The sequence below is a fragment of the Pelmatolapia mariae genome, linkage group LG20 (genome assembly GCF_036321145.2).
Source record: "Pelmatolapia mariae isolate MD_Pm_ZW linkage group LG20, Pm_UMD_F_2, whole genome shotgun sequence".
In the NCBI taxonomy this organism is placed as follows: Eukaryota; Metazoa; Chordata; class Actinopteri; order Cichliformes; family Cichlidae; genus Pelmatolapia; species Pelmatolapia mariae.
In genome coordinates, this window is record NC_086244.1 from 26581701 (window position 1) to 26599867 (window position 18167).

Consider the following 18167-nt stretch of genomic DNA (forward strand, 5'->3'; position numbering starts at 1 on the left):
ACTCGAAATGTTTGTCAGTAGGTAAACAATTAGTATTGTACAGTCAGAAATATCAAGTTATTCTTAATACTGCAGACTTGCAATGAATAAGTTGTCCTAACAGTCATCTTAAGTAAGCTTTACTTAGTTTTTTTGAGGCAACGAGTTTGCATAGTTTTTTTGAGTTCTGGAAACTAAATAGGTTTTTACACTGTACTCAAAGTGAACAAGTTGCCTTAACTTAGTCATCTTAAGTAAACTTTACTCAATTTTTTTGAGGCAACGAGTTTGCATAGTTTTTTTGAGTTCTGTGAACTAATTAGATTTTACAGTGTGTAACGGCTGTTACGAACACTGTCACCAAAAAGTTGTTCCTCATCTCCTCAGTACGCTCTTCAAAGTTCCTTGAGGCAACCGTTGTTGTGATTTGGTGCTGTATAAATAGAATTGAACTGAATTGAATTTCAGAGTGCTACACTGAAGAATGTCTGAATTTCTGTTGAATTCGCATCTACAGGAAAGAGGAGATGAGAGTGAAGGATTGCTGGAGGAGATATGAGTGAGGCACAAAGAGAAGTATACAAATAGGCTGCACATTATTTATTCATAATTTGTGTTAGTTATTAAAAATGATGAACTCAGATGAGGAAACTCCCTCTCTCCTAAAATACAGGGATAAAGGACTTCCACTTAGTTCTTTTCTACTCTAACTGAGCACTCAAAACGCTTTTTATGACAAACATTATTTACCCCATTTGTTTAATGTTGAAGAGTGTCGATGAACGCATCAGGGGCAACTTGGGTTCTGGTGTCTTGCTCAAAGATACTTCGACATGCTGACTTGAGGAGCTAGATATTAAACCAACAACCTTCTAATTGATAGACGACGCACTCTTCCTCCTGAGGCCCTGTAGGCTTTAACAAAACAATGGCCACATAATGGATCTGTGCTTTTTATTGAAATTACATCATTTTAAATATAACAAAGCTGTATTTAAATACTCACATCACAGAACAAAACAACCCCAAAATGATTGCTAGATTGTTTCTATGTACGTAGGTACTTAGCTGATGGTTGATGTGCTCCTATTCTGGTGTGGAACTAACAACATTGCCAACTTTACCTCCCAGCAAAGGGGGGTTAGTAAAAGAGGTAAATGCTGACCAGATTCAGTTCACAAGTCATGATAGTCATGTAAAGGATTCTGCAGCCCAGTGATAGTCTTGCTCTCTAGATTGAGTGAGGTAGTTGAGGAGCAACTTTGGTTCTACTAGTAAGAAACAGCAGATGTTGGGTACTAATTTGGTAAACATGTACACTCATTATTCACATATTACACCTTTAACCACTAACCATAAAAAAGAGCCTCCCTTAGAGTGGAAGGGGGTTGTAGTAGATATTAATAAGAACCATCTTTAATGTTCCATCGGATTTGGGAAAGAAGTGCAAGGCCACTATTTGCTAAAGGAGTGTCACTTAAACTCTAAATGTAAGTCATATTTTCTGTTTAAAGATTGACTGTCAATCTGTTTAGGGTGCTCACTCTCTCTTACCCAGTTTTTCTGTGTTATTACTTAGCCAGATAACAAGAAATTTAATTTAACAAATAAACAGGAAATGGATGCTAAGGTTTTTTTTCCAACCAACCAACCAACCAACCAACCAACCAACCAAACAAACAAACGATACACTCTAAAAAAATTAAACAAGCATTTTTAGAAATACTGTTGAGAAGAAAAGACAGAGACAGCATCTGTTTACGTAAATTACTGACTGAAGGTTTCATAGATTAAATTTAGAGACGCAGTCACAGCAGCAGGATATTGTGAAATCACTGACATTAGGGGAGAGGGAAAAACAAAGACTGTTGACCTGAGTATCTGTTACGGTTGCTGACCTCTAGTGGCTCTCCCTCTGTGAGAGAGGTTTTTTTTCTCCCTTTCCTGTGTTCCAGGTCTGCCTCATGAGCCGCAGCTGAGGTGTATTGCAGCTCATCAGCCATGGCATATAGTCTGCCATCTCAAACCACCATGCCCCTTCCACTTCCCCCCATTTGCCAGAGCTGTGAGCTACAGTGGTTTGGGCAGCAGGCTTTAGTGTGTGTGTGTGTGCGAGAATTTAAACTCTGTGTAACTTTGGTTTTCTTTCTTTATTGTGAACAAAGGTGTGCCTTTACAGTGGTAATTGGTTAATCACAGTGGAAGCAGGTAGGGGTTCTCTGCCATTTTTGTTTCAATCGTTTTCTCCTGTTTTTGGCTAGACAGGGAGCTCAGCCATTGTATTTTGTTTTCGGCTAGAGTTCTTGGTTCATTTCTTAGTTAAAGGGGATGTTTTATTTGTTGTTTTGGCCTTGGAGACCCTGAAGAAAAGAGCTTCCCTTTGTTCATCTTTACTTTAGTAGTTTTGTGCAATAAATCATGTTTAATGACATCTTGTTTTTCAGTAGTTTTTCTTTTTCACTTTGTGTTACACCCCCCCTCTCCCCCCTCAGTTAACACTTCGTTTTTAAGTGGGGCATAACAGTATCCTAAAAATACATACAAATGAAACAACAAAAACAATCATGTGACACTGGGCATCAGTTTGCAAAGCCATTTTTATCAAACTGGAACTGTTTTGCTATAGAATACTTGCTGCTATATTGTGACTTGGAACAACATACCTTTTTCTTAACTCCATTTTTATTTTATTTTTTTTAGAACCCGTTTATAAAAAAAAATTCATTGAAGATGAGGGTGAAACGCTTTGAAAACAATAGTCAAAAGGTGATTTACAAGTTTCCAGAGACTTATGAAAGTTGTTAGAAACACTACAAGCCACTAACATAAAAAACCAAAAAAACAAACACCAACCTTGGATACCAAAGATCATAACTGGGTAATCCACCCAGTTTTTTTGTCAGTAAAAACCAAAAATAAACAATTTGTCTTATTTTACCTGAGCAAAACTATTTCTCACATTTCATTGACTGGTCATGCATTTGAACCTGTTCTTAAAGTAGAAGATTTCGTTATGAGTTTTAGCATTCGTGGCTGACGATGAGTACCGGAATTTTTCATAGGCTTTTTGTACGTCTGTTTTACTCCAGGGTAGTATGATCTTTGACGCGTGACTCACAATGACGTCACTACAGGAGCCAATGTGGAGGTGGCCAAGAGCGTCGATGAAGAACTCTGCAAAAAGAAAGTATTCCATTTTCCACAAGCCTTGATTGTGCCACTTTACTTTTTTTTCATTGCGAAGAAACTCATCAATGTAATTTCAGTTCTACACAAGTAACACAAATTCCTTAGGGATTATTGAAGTCATTCTGATAACAATTAATAACTCACCTAGATGGGCCTGCCGTGCAAGGCGCGGGTCAAATCCAACCTGCTGCACTTTGACCGTCCGCGCCATGAAGAAGTTGATGACAGCATCAGCTACCACGCAGTTGGGAAATCCTTTGATGGCATGGTGGTAGCCAAGTCTGATATGTAAGCAGTCACCCTCTTTTCCGCCATCCTCCACCGATATGGTGTGACGATAAGTTGCGGTGTAACCTGTCACCTCTCTGACTGCACCACCAACCTGAAATCAGTAAGACAATAATGTTAAGGCAGAAAAGATATTTCCAAAAATATGCATGGTTTCAAGAAGCAATACGTTGACTAGGCAACCATTGCAACTTGGATCTGGGCCCTATTTCTGAAGTCATGTTCAAAAATTTTAAAAATTACAGACAAAACAAAACAAAGAAACCAAACAAAGAAAAACAGTTGACAACTGTGAGTTTCTTCTCTTCAAGAAAGGCTGATCATTGATTTAGGGTTGTGCGTCAGTACGGAAAGAAAGCCATTGTCAGCAGTTTTCAGTTCGAGCACAAACTGATAGAAGCTGGCTTAATCAACTTTGTGAATGTTGCTCCCCAGTTAACCATGTGCATGGGCAGACATAGAAAGCTCTGATTAGCTACAAAACCTGGTTTTACCAAGTACCTATGTAGAGGAGAGCAGTCATGATTAACAAGTTAATGCTTCACTCATATGCTAAATCTGAGCACATTTTAATGAGCACCAAATAGCTGACTTTTGCTGTTCACTGGTAGTTAACAAAGTTAACAAAACACAGCTTCACAGTTTTTCCAAATGTTTTCTGGAACAGACCAGGTTTCTTTTTTTGGAGACCTGAAAAGCACTTTGGATCAACTCCTGTGGCTTTAAATCTGCTATAGAAATGACAATGACATATTTTATTCAAGCATTTTCATAGTTCATTTGAGGTATATTTTTGCTGTTCCAAAAAAAAATGTATTTAATGCATTTCAATAGGTAGAATATATTATATGACTGCCTGAACATAGTCTATAGGTAATCGGATTGCTGAAACGACTAACTGAGCAATAACATTTTGAAAATCAAAGTTAAGCAATGCTAAAGATATAACATCATCTATTATAACTGAATCCTTACTTTCACTGTTGTATGAGTTATTCATATCTCATGTAACTGCATATTCTTTGCCTAGCTGAAAGGACTCTGCCAGTGACCTCAGTCTCTGCGCAGTCTCTGGATTTGTCTGAGGGACTTTCCTCCTCTAGTATTTGTTTTCTTTTGCTGCTTGTTCTCTTTTTTTGTGCTTCTTCCATATGCTGATATAAAATGGTGTTATCACAGTAGAGAATTTCCTTTCTACGAACTTTGCTATTTGCAGTGTTTTCATTTCCATCTGGAAAATCCCTTTACAGGATGTAAAGGATTTCAGAGTTGCCCTTGAATGGAAATTTAAGTAATAAAAAGAAATCCTAATTTTTGCAAAGTGCACATATGAGCCAATAGTAACTTGAAAAGATTTCCAATTTTGGCCAATTGATAATGTCTACAGGAGCTGATGGACAACCAATCCCACAGGGTACCCACTCACAGCCCCCCAGCCTCCACCTTCCCCCAACTTCCTCAGCCCTTGATGTCAACAGCATTCTTTTGCATTCAACAGTTGCAGCATTCCTCTGTCAAACATAGCAAGTCATTCACAGCTTGGGGAATATATTTCCTCCTGTGAGCCTGAGCAAAATATGTTTTGATCTTTATTTTTTTGAAAGATAATTTAACTATTTTGCTTGAAAATAATATCTTACAATTGCTTTTCCCTCCGCAAAATTGTGATTTTGAAGAAAAAAAAAATCGTAAGTCTTTTGTAGTGGACATCGGGTCATGTTTTGATCACAGGATGATGTGGTGTAACGTAATGACATCGTTTCTATGTGTGGATTTCTGAACATTAGAACTGTCAGATGAAGGAACTGCATCTGAACACTAAAACATAATTTTAAGTAATAACTTCTCATAGTCAAGCTTTTTGATTAAACTTCATCCTGCTGACCCAATAGTCACCTAAATGTTGATTGTTAGATCACATCACCCATTGCACCAACAATGGTCATGCGTGGTATGACCGAGCTGAGTGAGGAAGAACTGTGGAAGATGAGTCACAGTCGGTGCTGAAAGGAGATGATGTGGGTGAGGGCCAGGCATTAAAGCAGGAACGGGAAAGCAGGGGCATAAATGACGACATCCAGAGCCCTATACAATACTTCTTATTCATTATGGATAAGAAGTATTGTATAGGGCTCTGAAGTTGTGGGATTTGGTTTCTCAAATGCCATACAGGACAGCGGCCCGTAAAAGGAATCATCTTTCTATGGTCTCAGGAGATTGAGACAGCCTTGTTGCATACTGTTTAAGAGAGGTCTCACCTTCCAGAGGGAATTATTATTTTCCCCTTACCAGAGACATCAAGATCATTTGTTACTTTGATCTTAAAGAGTCTGTCGTAATTTACTGAACTGACTAAAACAAAGAACCAGTAAATGCAGATTCTAGGTTATCTGAGTTTTTCCACAAACACTGGTATGTTTTCAGTTTAAATGCTATCTACAGAGATGAGCTGATCTGTCTGTGGTTTATGTGCTTTGACATTTGTCTTTCTAAAACCTTTACTGTTTGATCTTATCAGAGAGCTACCTCTCTTGGCAGTTGTGACCAGGTGTTCTGTTTTCATGTTTCATGCTAATTTCTATATGGTTGAAACTGAACTGACAAAGACAGGAGATGTGTGTCTAATGCAGTTATAGCATACTATGATTCTAACTGCAGAAATCAACAGTGTAAATAGTTAAATAAATCTAACTTTTAGTTGATGTTTTTAATCTGTCACACTCCCAGGCCTCACTTCCACCCTGTCTGAAATCCTACATCATAGTCCCCTTACCAAAAGAAAAAAAAAAGAAAAATCACCCACAACCTGCCTGAATGAGTATCGGCCAGTAGCGCTCACCACCTTTGATACTCACCAATTTGCCTACAGGGCTAACAGGTCTACTGAGGATGCTGTTGCTGCTGCTCTCCATGCTACCCTGTCCCACCTGAAGCAGAGGAGCTCCGCATGCATCCTCTTTATTGATTTAAGCTCTGCCTTTAACACCACCCTCCCTCACAGATTGGTGAGCAAGCTGTTGACCCTAGGACTCCCATATTCCACCTGTCTATGGATTAAGGACTTTCTGACAAACCGCACACAAGGGTGGGTCCCCACATTTCCTCGGCCATCAGCATCAGCACCGGCTCTCCCCAGGACTGTGTGCTGAGCCCAATGCTCTTCACACTATACACATATGACTGTGCCCCCGCTCACCACAGTAACACCATCATCAAATCTGCAGATGACCCACTGTGGTCGGGCTCATCCCTGGGGGAGGATGAATCTGCCTACAGGGACAAAGTGGAGCAGCTGACAGCATTGTGCAGGGACAACAGCCTGCTCCTGAACACAACCAAGACAAAGGATATTGTTGTGGATTTCAGGAAAAAGAAAATGGACATTAAACCTCTTTACATCAACCCTTTCCCTGGGTTGTGAACACAGCAGAGCTAGCAAAGAAGGCTCAGCAGAGACTTCATTTCCTGGAATCCTCAGGAAACACAACACCCCCCAAAAGCTGCTGGTGTCCTCCTATCGTTGTTCTATTGAGAGCATCCTGTGCTACTCCCTCTGTGGTTTTCCAGCTGCACGACGGCGCAGGAAAAAAAAAAAGTTCAGGGGATTGTAAATATTGCCCAGGGGATCATTGGATGAACTCAACCACTTTTGCTGTCTCAGGAAAGGAGGAAATATCATAAAAGACTCCTCAAACCCCGCTCATAATCTTTTTTGAACTGCTGCCATCAGGCAAAAGATACAAGAGCATCAGAACAAAGACTAATAGACTAGATAGCAGTATCTACTCTCTAGCTGTTAGGGCTTTGAATTACAAGTAATCACCTACAATTCAACCTGGCAAATAGTGCAATGGATGACATCCTGTGACATCGTGTGCTATTGTGTTTATGTGCAATAAGGTTCTATTTATTATTACTGAATATCATGCTCTACCTATTTTTTTTATTCTATTCTTTTGTAATTATACTTAAACTTTTTTCTTTTGACACTGCAGGGACTGCAATTAATTTCGTTATACTTGTTACAGTGATAAAGGTGTGTGTGTGTGTGTGTGTATGTGTATAAAGGTTCTTATTTCATTTTCTACACATTTCTTCTTATTCATAATGATGTCAGGTCCCCACAAGATGACATGTCTTCTTCTGACCTTTCACCTCCATGTTCCAATGTCTGACTTCCCTTTCACAATTTTAAGTAAAATCTAGACTTATCCGTCTCTCTGCTTCTATAAGTATGGACACAGGTTAAAAATCTAAAGTAGTGGTTCAGAGTTACCGAATTAAAGTTTTGTTTTGGAAGGGGTAAAGTTACCGTAGACTTCTCAAATCCCACTAAAATCCAAGTTAAGACAAAGAAATTAAAGAAACGATTTGGGTTTTAGCAACAGAATCATTGAAACTTCACTTGTGGCCACAAAATGTGAAAAGTATCAATTCCTGTCATTGTGAAAGGAAATGTCATGTACTCTGTCATCTGTCATGTGCCTCCACAAATGTGGTAATAGAAAGCCCAGAGATTGACTCACAGAGATTGCACAAATGGTGCTTGACATAGCGCTTTCAGATTCATGGCACCCACAGAGGGGAAAAGTGAACTGCTGGGTTTTAAGAGGTTCTGGAATGAAACTTCTTTTATTTTTTTAACATTTTGCCTTTTCAGAAAGGACATTTACTGGTAAAAGCACAAATCACCAGTGTTGGGTAAGTTACTTTAAATTAGTAACTTAGTTACATTACTAGTTACTTCTATCAAAAGTAACTCAGTTACTTCAAGTTACTCGTTACTTTCAAAGTAACTAGTTACTAGGGAAAGTAACTTTGGTTTTACTCAGAATTTTCTTGTTAATGTGTTGCTTCCCTAACTGGATACCCAGCAAGATTGCCAGTCTTCTAGCTTGTTTACATGTTAGCACTATCCTGCCACAAGTGCACTGTGCCACCTACCAACAGAAAGGAAAAAATAATGTGCATATTTCCACGAGAGAAATCCCACGGCTGGACCGTCGTCGACTGCCGCCATGATTCTAGCCTACGTCACAGCGTCATGTGTGCTTTTTACATCCAACACAAAAACTGCAGTCGTGGTGCTTTCGATTGTACTCAGAACTTGGAAATTCTGCCTTCCGAGTAGGAAGATGTAGGTAACACCAGACTGCAGATGAGCTACATACAGGGCTGGACTGGGACAAAAAATCGGCCCAGGCATTTTGACTCGAGACTGGCCCACCATTATAGGAAAAACCATAAAGCCTTTGAATGAAAACAAATGCTGTTGTGACAGTGATGTACACTGTTCTGATGGTATATATGTATCAATCTATCAATGGTTTGTTGTAAGATTCAGATAATTATTTATTAAAAGCTAGATATTTTAAATGAGAATAAGAAAGAAAAGTATTTCTTTGTGCCCCCCTCTCCCTGTTAATGCCCTACCTGCACCCCTGGCAAAACTTTGCTAGACCCGCCCCTGCACAGTTACCAGCTGTCAACTACTTAGAAAAGGATCCTGGTGTTATTTGTCTCTCAGAAACAGTTCATAACTTCCCTTCAACTCATTCATGTCACCGAAAAGGTAAACCTGTTTCTCCATCATCTGTTCAGCCCTGATGATTCAGTAAGGACATCTCCTGGTTTCATCTTCATGTTTCCCTCTCACCACATATCCAAACTGATATCATGACCAGCAGCTTTTACAGCTGTGGCTCCAACAAACATCAGCTGATACTAGAAAGTAATATTAAATAAATTCTAACAACAGGTGATCAAGCTTAAACGTGCTGCTGTTGTTTAGCGCGACATCCACTGGTTTCCTCTTTCTGGCACAAAGTGGGCGATAAACAAACAAGAGAGAAAAGCCGATCAGCTGATCATTGATCAGTTTCATGATTGAAGTAGCAACAGGAGAGGGAGGGGGAGAGAATGAGAGAAGAAGACACAGCTGTGCAGCGTAAAGACGCAGAATAACTCCAGCTTTGTGTCTTTTTTTTTTTCCCATTGTAGCTGAAGTACGGGACAAACTGCATTCCTTTTCACCTCATTACGAACCGCGTAATATTTTCTCTGAATACGAGATGATTCCATTTTTTACAGGACAGTTTGCAACTCTAATAACTAACCTTATGAACAAAATAAAGTTCAACATCAGTAACATCATAGCACCCACCCAGCAGTATGACTCCGTCATGCTAGCTAGTACGCAGTACGAGTTATTGTAACTGACTGTAAAAAGTGAGCACAACGAAAATAAACTACACCTAAACTTGGTTTATATCTGACCCAGATAGACTGCAGGTCATAACTTCTTACCTGAAGTTCAGTTCACCTGACATTCGGACCGGCGGGCCGCCTCGGGTCTCTCCTCCTCCTGCCTCCCCTTTCTCTCATCCACCTGCTGGCCTCCACCACTTGCTAATGTTACTGAATCTGTGAAAGCTCCACGATGCCACCACCAAACAGTTGAGTTACTTTTTTCCACATCTGCCAGCATCTGGCCAATCCATCACCTTTCACTGTTTATACCGTTACGGAAAAAAACCAAAAAAAACATCGGCACATCAAAACGAAAAATCACCATGGCCCACCAAGTCCAGCTATGGCTGCATGTGTGTTTAGTAGTAATTTCTTTTTGTAGAGGGCTAGCAAAACAACCGTTTTCGAGGGCATTGCCATATTGGAATCCCGACTTCTCTGACGAGGCTAACCAGAACGCCGTTTACTCGAGTGTGACATCATTCCCAGGTCCGTGTTCCGATTTCCGAGGTAAGTTGAACGCAACACACGAAGTAACGAATAACGACCCTATCTAAATCCCAGTAACGATTAACACGTTCCTGATTTTGGCATAATAACTAGTTACCGTGCTCGTTACCACAATAATAACGTAGTTACTGTAACTCGTTACTTAATAACGCGTTAGTCCCTACACTGCAAATCACCACTAGGGATGGGTACCGGTATCCGGTGCCATTATGGCACCGGTTCTGACATAAACGGTAGTAACCAGACCGAAAAGCAGCACACATTTCGGTGCTTTATTTCGGTGCTTTTTTTTCCTGAGATGTCATACACTTCGGATTCTAGCCAATCATTTTATCTTTCCAAAGATAGTAGGCGGGGCCAGGTACGTACGTTCTTTTAGAGCAGAGCTACAGATTAAAAATGCCCAAGGCCAAGCGGTCAAAAGTCTGGCTGTACTTCACAGCAAAAGACGCAAACTCAGCAGTCTGCAACAAGTGCTTTAAGGTGATACTGTGCAAAGGAGGTAACACCTCGAATCTGATGAAACACCTGGCGACGCATAGCGTTTTATTAAAAGCCGAGAAATGCACCGTATTTGATAGCTTGCTGCAAGACCTCACACCGAGCACATCTACTGTTGGTGTGGTGCCTGTTATCGGACCCGGAGTTAGCAACATCCCCCAAGAACCCGAAGAGGAGAGTCCTGGCCCTAGCCCTGCCAGTGTAGCAGAAATGATGACGGATGATGATGGCAGCAGTAGCCGTTCTTCTCTGGGTGAGTAGCTTAATGTTGTTCGTGTGTCATTTATGTTGAGTAGGCTAACCACGTTATTAAATTAATGGATGTAAGGTGAACTAGCAAACACCGTCATAGTTACATGCGGCTGTCTTCTTGTTTGATGGCAGATACTCCCTTTACCCTGGCCAAAAAGGCTAAAATGACCAAAGAAAAAGAAGAAAACAGCTAAACATGAGAGGTTTTTGGACAAAGTTTGTGTTTTTTCCATTGTTTAAGCACTGCTTCCAGCCAAGAGTGATACCATATATGCCCTATAGCTGCAGAAAAGGCCAACATTGTTATCTTTTTACAAAAAACCCCACAGCTAAACATGAGAGGTTTTTGGACAAAGTTTGTGTTCTCCATTTTTTAAGCACCGGTTCGAGCACCGGTTCGAGCAGCGTTTAAGCACCGGCACCGTTTCAAAAGTACCGGTTTGGCACCGGTATTGGATAAAACCTAAACGATACCCATCCCTAATCACCACACACCTTTTATTTGTGTGGTGGAGTACCTATGTTCTCCATTTCCAAAATTTTCAAACAGCAAACAAATTTTACTTTGTTGAGCTGTGTTGTGTTTGTTATGCCCTGTGTCTACTCTTTCTTGCACAAGCTCATTTTGAACAAAAACAAACACACTGTAACAGTTGTTGAAATGTTAGTATTTGACCACTAGGCGGAGCTCTTGTAATGATAATGTAATTAACGCATTTTATTTTGTATGTTTTATTTTTATGTTGAGCATGTTAACATTTTCCTATTTGCATACCGGATTGGTGTACTGTTAATTTGATACATGGAAAATAATCGGTTAAAGTTTTCTAAGTTTAAGGTAAGGGCAGAGGTCACTTCCTGTTTTGGGAAAAAAGGTCAGAGAAGCTGCTCGTGGTGACGGTCTAGCCGTGTGAATGTCAAAGAAGAAATAACAAGTCCTAAGTTCCAAATACACCGGTTTGTCTACTTGCAGGCCAAAGTGGTATGTTCATTTATATTTTGTGAATTTTATATTGCAATATGTTTGCTGAAATATAATTTCCTTGTACATTTGTATTCACCCGTTCTACGGTGTACCTATGTGCATTAAGAGAAGCACAGTAAACATCAGTAAAGAAGAACTCTCGTGTCTCTCGCGTATGTGTACAAGCCGGCATACAAACAATTACATTGTTTGCATTCATATGCCTGCATGGTAGAACACCATGGACAAACAGGACAAAATGTGTCAAATATACAAATTATCCATCAAACATTGTACTGCAGAAAGTAGTGTGTTGCTACCAAAAAAAAGAAAAGAAAAAAAAAGAAAAAGCAATTAACAATGGAAGAGACACAGACTGTCATCACACTTAAAAATCTTTCCCACAGAGACTTTGCAAAGAAAGTCAAGGTGTGCGTGAGTACAGTATCCTTTACCATGTAAAGGGACTCAGAAACTGGGACAAACTCTGACAGGAAGAGGTCTGGCAGACCCAAAGCCACAACAGCTTTTGTGATAGGCGGCTAACAGGAAACTGCATGATTTTCAATTAAAAAAAAAAAAAAAAAACTGGAAAAATTTGGGTTTTCTAAAACTTTTGACTGGTAGTTTAGGTCTACATCATCACTGCACTTCCAAAACTGGCACCCAAGACTTGTCATCAGGGCAATTTCAGGGAAAAGAAATGTAAAACACAGTCACCATTTCCCTTCTGTTCCTGACTTTAAGTAATAAATACATACATAAATAAATAAATAAATAAATAAATAAATGAATGAATAAATAGAAACATACAGTTGTAGAAAATTATGACATGAAAAGGAAGTTAATCTTGTAAAATACCATTTTATAAGATTAACTTGTAATTCTAGTGATTAAATTTCTTTCAGCAACAACTGAATATTCTGCTCATAATCAAATATTGTAAGGGCACAGTGACATTGCACTTTGCTCTTCTAATTACTAGTTTGCATATTTGCATCAAGTTTCAGGCCGCTCCTTTAAGCTCACTTTAAAAAAACAAAATAAACAAACAAACAAAAACACAACTGCATCATCTTACCAGATCCAGAGTGGTCTTTTCTAGGATGTCCACCATCTTCTTCAACTTGGTGTTTGCAGTAAAGATGAAATCATCATCCACCCAGAGCACATATTTGGTGGTTACCTGAGACACTGCCAGGTTTCTACCTGCAAACCAACCCTGTATAAACAAAGAGCAATCAATAATAGAATAACCACAGTAAAAATGGCAAAGCAGGATCCTATTTGAGGAAGCAGGTTAAACTGACTGAGATAAGCAACTCTGAGTTTTGGTTCCAGAACAGTTTTGGTCAGAGAGAAGAAAGCCATTATCAGGGGAGCTCTGATACCAGGATTCGCCATAGCAACAGGTAAATAGGTGACACAAACTAAAGATAAAAGTATTAAGTTTGAGGGCATTTTTAAATTGAATAAAAAAAACAAAAACAAAGTAAATATGTTGCATTTGGGTCCTAAAAATAAAGTAAACAAGGTGGTTAAAGTGAAGCAGAAGGGGAAGAGTTGGAGAGGAACTCAAGATTGATGGAGACGAACTCAGATTGTTGAAGAAAACCTGCCAGCAAGCAGGTTAAGTTCACAGTCTGTTGCTCCAGTTATTGAAGTTAACTCTCTTTCTGGAACTCCCAGAGTGTCCTTCATCTCAGGCTTAACAAACTCAGAGTTTTTCACTAACCTTGCTTCCTGGAATAGGGACCAGGTCATTGCATACAGAAACAGTAACTTGTTTACCTTTCCAAATGGCATAATGTAGTGTTCAATATGAGGACCAGTCACGGGCTGAGGGTGTTCATTATCATCTGCTATCACAATAGTGACGGTGGGATAATATTTTCTTATGCTGTCAATGAGATCTTTCAGTTTGTCATAGCGCAGAAAGGTCTTGGTGGCGATGGTAACTAGAGCTGTAATATTGTACTCTAAGGGAAACAAGAACAACAAATTAAATACTCATGTGACTTTTAAACACTGTGCATCAAAAAGCTAAACTTTACATGTGTTCATAGTAACTGCTCACAAACCTGTTTGGTATCCCGAGTTGTAAAGTTTCGGATTGTTTCTGTGTTCAATTTTGATGGTGAAAAATGACTGGTGATCTTTAGTTGCAAACTGAACTGCAGAATGAAACAAAAACAAAATGATAAAGCCAGCTGCAGAATTTATGGGCAGTCATTGTTGTGAAAATAACCTTTGTACATGAAGCTGTAAGCTGCATTTGCCTAAGCACAGCCCCGCCCTCAATTACATGGCTTAACCCCCCCCCCAAAAAAAAAACAAACCAAAAAAACCCACTCGGGAAGCCTTCACTCACCTACTTCATTGGCTTTTAAATCATGCGGTCAAGTTTAATTTCTATTGGAACTTTTTGGACAAGAATATTCCTCAAACATTACATTGGTCGACTCCTTTGTGCGATCAGAATCATCTGCAGCTCAACGGGACAAAGACCAAAGGCCCCTGTTTCAATCCAGGGGGTTGATGTGGAGGACTACAAATACCTCGGATTACATATAGATAATAAACTGGACTGGGTTAAAAACACCGCTGCACTCTACAGGAAAGGCCAAAGTTGTCTCTATTTTCTGAGGTGGCCGAATTCCTTCAACATATGTCAGACAATGCTCAAGATTTTTTATTATTTTTGTTGTGGTCAGTCCTATTTGTATATATTAGAGCTATTTCTTATACTTTATAAACGTTGTAATATATCGATTTATTTAATTTAGTTCTGAGTATTCTGATCTGATTAAAGTAGTTTCTTTCTTGTCTTTACAAGTGTGACATATGTTTATGTTATCATCAACTAGGAGCTGAAAAAAACTGAATAGTACACTTACATTTTAACATTTTGCCTTCCTGAAATACATAATGAGTCAAGAAATAGCAGTAAATGTAGAATGCACACGGCTGTCAGACTGCCATCTGTAACCTCCAGTTCACGGATATCATCTATCATTCTGTAATGGTTAATGCTTAGCTAGCATGTGTAAGCTCTTTAAACAAATACCGTCAGTGCTTTAAAAAAATCTACTAGAGTTTAAATCTCCTTAAATTTGTATTGTAATGGCCATTTATTTATTTAATAGATCAGAAAAAAAATTGCTTGTATAAAGTTACATACCAAACTTTGCCTTCCTTTCGTCTCATTGTGGGTGGGGGGGCACTAACTGTTTATATGTTCAAACAGGTACATTCTATATTGCACTTTTAGTATCAGTTTCATATCCACATCATAACTTTACTTGTGTCTGCTGTCTTCGGATGAAACACGATGTTTGTATAGGTGACAAACTGCAGTTGTTTGTTCAGAGCAGAGAGAAGAGGACTCGACAGAACCATGTTCTTCTCTCCCACTCCCTGGATGGAGACCATGTCCACCTTAGCAGCAACATCGAAACTTCCAAGTGTTGCAGTCAAAGATACCTGTTACAGGATAAGCATTGGTTGCAAAAAATAATTTAAAATAATCATATTTAAAATGAAGACAAAAAAAAATGTGCAAGACAATAATTGAGGCATTACCATGTGAACTGATCTTGTTTCTTCTTTAAGGGCTAAACCTGCAGAGAAACAGTTATTTTTGGAGACAAAGTGAAATTATATAAATAGAAGATTTAAAAATATGAACCCATTTAAATAGCAGTTTTATTTCCTCTTTTTAACAAGAAAGTGCTCATGTAGAACACAGATAGTTAAGTTTCGTTTTGCTTTCTGTAGCTTTAAATAAAATGACCACACCTGCACTTAACCAGTCTTCCTTCCTGTGATTGTTCTGCATCCTGTATTATACCATGCACAGTGTTTTCAATCAAAGTAGGGCCCAATGTAACTGACCTTTTAAAGGTAAAAGTTAGACTGGGTTTCAATGGTTTTTTTGCATGTTAAATATGCCTTTACCAGGAATGATGATTGTCTTTAGGGGTCGCACCAGCACACCCTGGGTAGGATACTGAAGAGGACTGTTGGCCTCAGCTACATGAAGCACATCTGCAGGATTGTAGGACCTTTGGAAACATGACAATGATATACACACACTACAACATAAAAGCTGTGAGTTTTTACAGTTGGTGGGGGTGGGGGTGGGGGGGGGTGGGGGGTGGGGGGGGCAGTGTAGTCTGTACAAGTATATTACAGTTTTTCTCGATTGCTTAAACACTATAACCAATCTTTTGAACTAAAATTTCAAAACCATAATGCTATTTTTCAAAAACCACACCCGTTTCCCTGAACTATAAACACTATTCCCCTGCTTTAACACATGAGTCAGATGTGGTGAACTGTTACTGCAAAACTCTACACACAAATCCCTACATTTTTCAGTGCTTACACCATGTGGCCATTTAGAAAGCACTTGCATTCAATAATGTTAACTTAAGTCAGCACAGCTTGAGCTCAATTAGCACACAATTAACCAAGTGGAAACACTACGAGTCAAAATTTATCACACATCAATCAGAAACTCATTCAGGTTTGAAACAATGGATTCAAAGAGATGCAAAGGAAGAGGTTGAGGAGGAAAAGGAGGTCTAGGACACCAAGGAGGAGGTGGAGGAACATAATTGGCCATTGGGCTATTGTAAATGTCCCTGGTCAGCGTGGAGGGAATGTCACTCTGTGCGCAGCCATCAGCCAACGAGGGGTACTCCACCGCCATGCCATTCTAGGACCCTATAACACTATGCTTCTCCTTGCTTTTCTTGATGGTCTAAGACAACATATGTTCCAGCGGGACTACAGTGAACCAGCACAGCCAGAGCAGCCTCACTATGCTGTTGTTTGGTGTAATGTCAGCTTCCATCACACTGCTCTGGTTCATGACTGGTTTACCAATAACCCAAGGTTTTCTAACATCTTTCTGCCTGCATACTCTCCCTTTCTAAACCCAATAGAGGAGTTATTTTCGGCGTGGCGGTAGAAAGTGTATGACAGAGAACCTTATGTCCGTGTTCACCTCCTCCGGGTCGTGGAAGAAGCCTGCCTATACATATCAGTAGATGCATGCCAGTGGTGGATCAGGCATGCAAGAGGATTTTACCCCCACTGCCTGGCCAGGGCCAATATAGCCTGTGATGTGGATGAGATTCCCGGGCCTGACCCAGACCACAGACAGGATGCTGAGGTGGAATAATGTTTTTGATGTGTGTTGTACTGTATGGTACATGAATAAAAATGTGCCACTGTATGTACATTGGATCTTTTGTGTTCATGATGTGAAAAGGTTTTTGAGGGGAAGAACCACAAGCAACATAACTTGCCAGTTTTTGAAATATTGTTTTAAATTTATTGCACCAATGTGTAAGACTATGTTGTAGTGTGTGTGTTTTTGAGGCCTTGTGTGTGATGTCTGTGGGCAAAGTTTGTTTTTTCAGCAAGAGTGAATGGTTTTGAGTGTAGAGCTTAATTTTGACCTGAAAATACAGTGTTTGGGAAATTGGGTGAGACGTTATGGATTTGTGTTTACTGTTTTGAGAATACGAGTCATAGTTTCAAGAAAAGTGTTTAAGCAATCGAGAAAAACTGTAAAAGCCTCTTGGACTGCTCAGATTGCTCAGTTGCTTGGTGTGGGAAAATTTCCAGATTGTCATCTAAAATCTTATAAACCATTCATTATCTAATCAAAAGATGCAAAACATGCTTCACCTTTCTTTAAAGTTGTTGTACTCGTCAGCTCTGTGCTGCTTTACACTTTCAGGATCAGGGTGGAACTCCAAAAATGCTTGATCAAGATTGTGAGCCCACACGTGTGGAAAGAGCAGATTTGACAATGGTAGGTGAAAGGTTTCTTCATCAGCCTTGCATACGCAGGCATTTTGAGCCAAACGACTGTTGGAAATAACAAAGAGTTGCGTAATAAGAAGGAAAACTTTAATTTAAAAGAAAAGGTCACACTTACACACCTTGCCACCTCCTCCTTTATGTGGTAGGGAACGTCCTTATAATCATTTGTGGCGTCTCCAATTTTCCCAGTGAAGAGTTTTTTAATGGGTGTATCCTGTCTTGAGCTTATGTCAACTTCTTTGCTGCGAGGTTTCCAAAAATAAAAGAGGGCAACCAGAAAAAATCCACTAAGCAAAGCGAGTCGAGCACACTTCCTAGAACTGTTGCGCATCTAGAAAGAAAATTTGTATAGATATCATCAGGTTGATAAAGCAAAGGTGCTTGGGAGAGACAGACA

General features: G+C 39.5%; 1 protein-coding gene across 1 annotated transcript in view; it reads right to left on the reverse strand.

Moving 5' to 3' along the window:
- Positions 1-1622: 1622 nt before the first annotated feature.
- Positions 1623-18167, reverse strand: part of b4galnt1a (beta-1,4-N-acetyl-galactosaminyl transferase 1a) — a 19836-nt gene continuing 3291 nt past the window's right edge. Inside the window, exons 2-11 of the mRNA XM_063465147.1 lie at positions 17890-18101; positions 17633-17815; positions 15890-15996; positions 15515-15552; positions 15235-15415; positions 14014-14106; positions 13724-13911; positions 13014-13154; positions 3313-3550; positions 1623-3153 (exon numbers count right to left, since the gene is read on the reverse strand). Of these exons, the coding sequence (XP_063321217.1) occupies positions 2942-3153; positions 3313-3550; positions 13014-13154; positions 13724-13911; positions 14014-14106; positions 15235-15415; positions 15515-15552; positions 15890-15996; positions 17633-17815; positions 17890-18101 (1593 nt within the window). The 3' untranslated portion in view covers positions 1623-2941. The remainder of the gene's footprint in view (positions 3154-3312; positions 3551-13013; positions 13155-13723; positions 13912-14013; positions 14107-15234; positions 15416-15514; positions 15553-15889; positions 15997-17632; positions 17816-17889; positions 18102-18167) is intronic.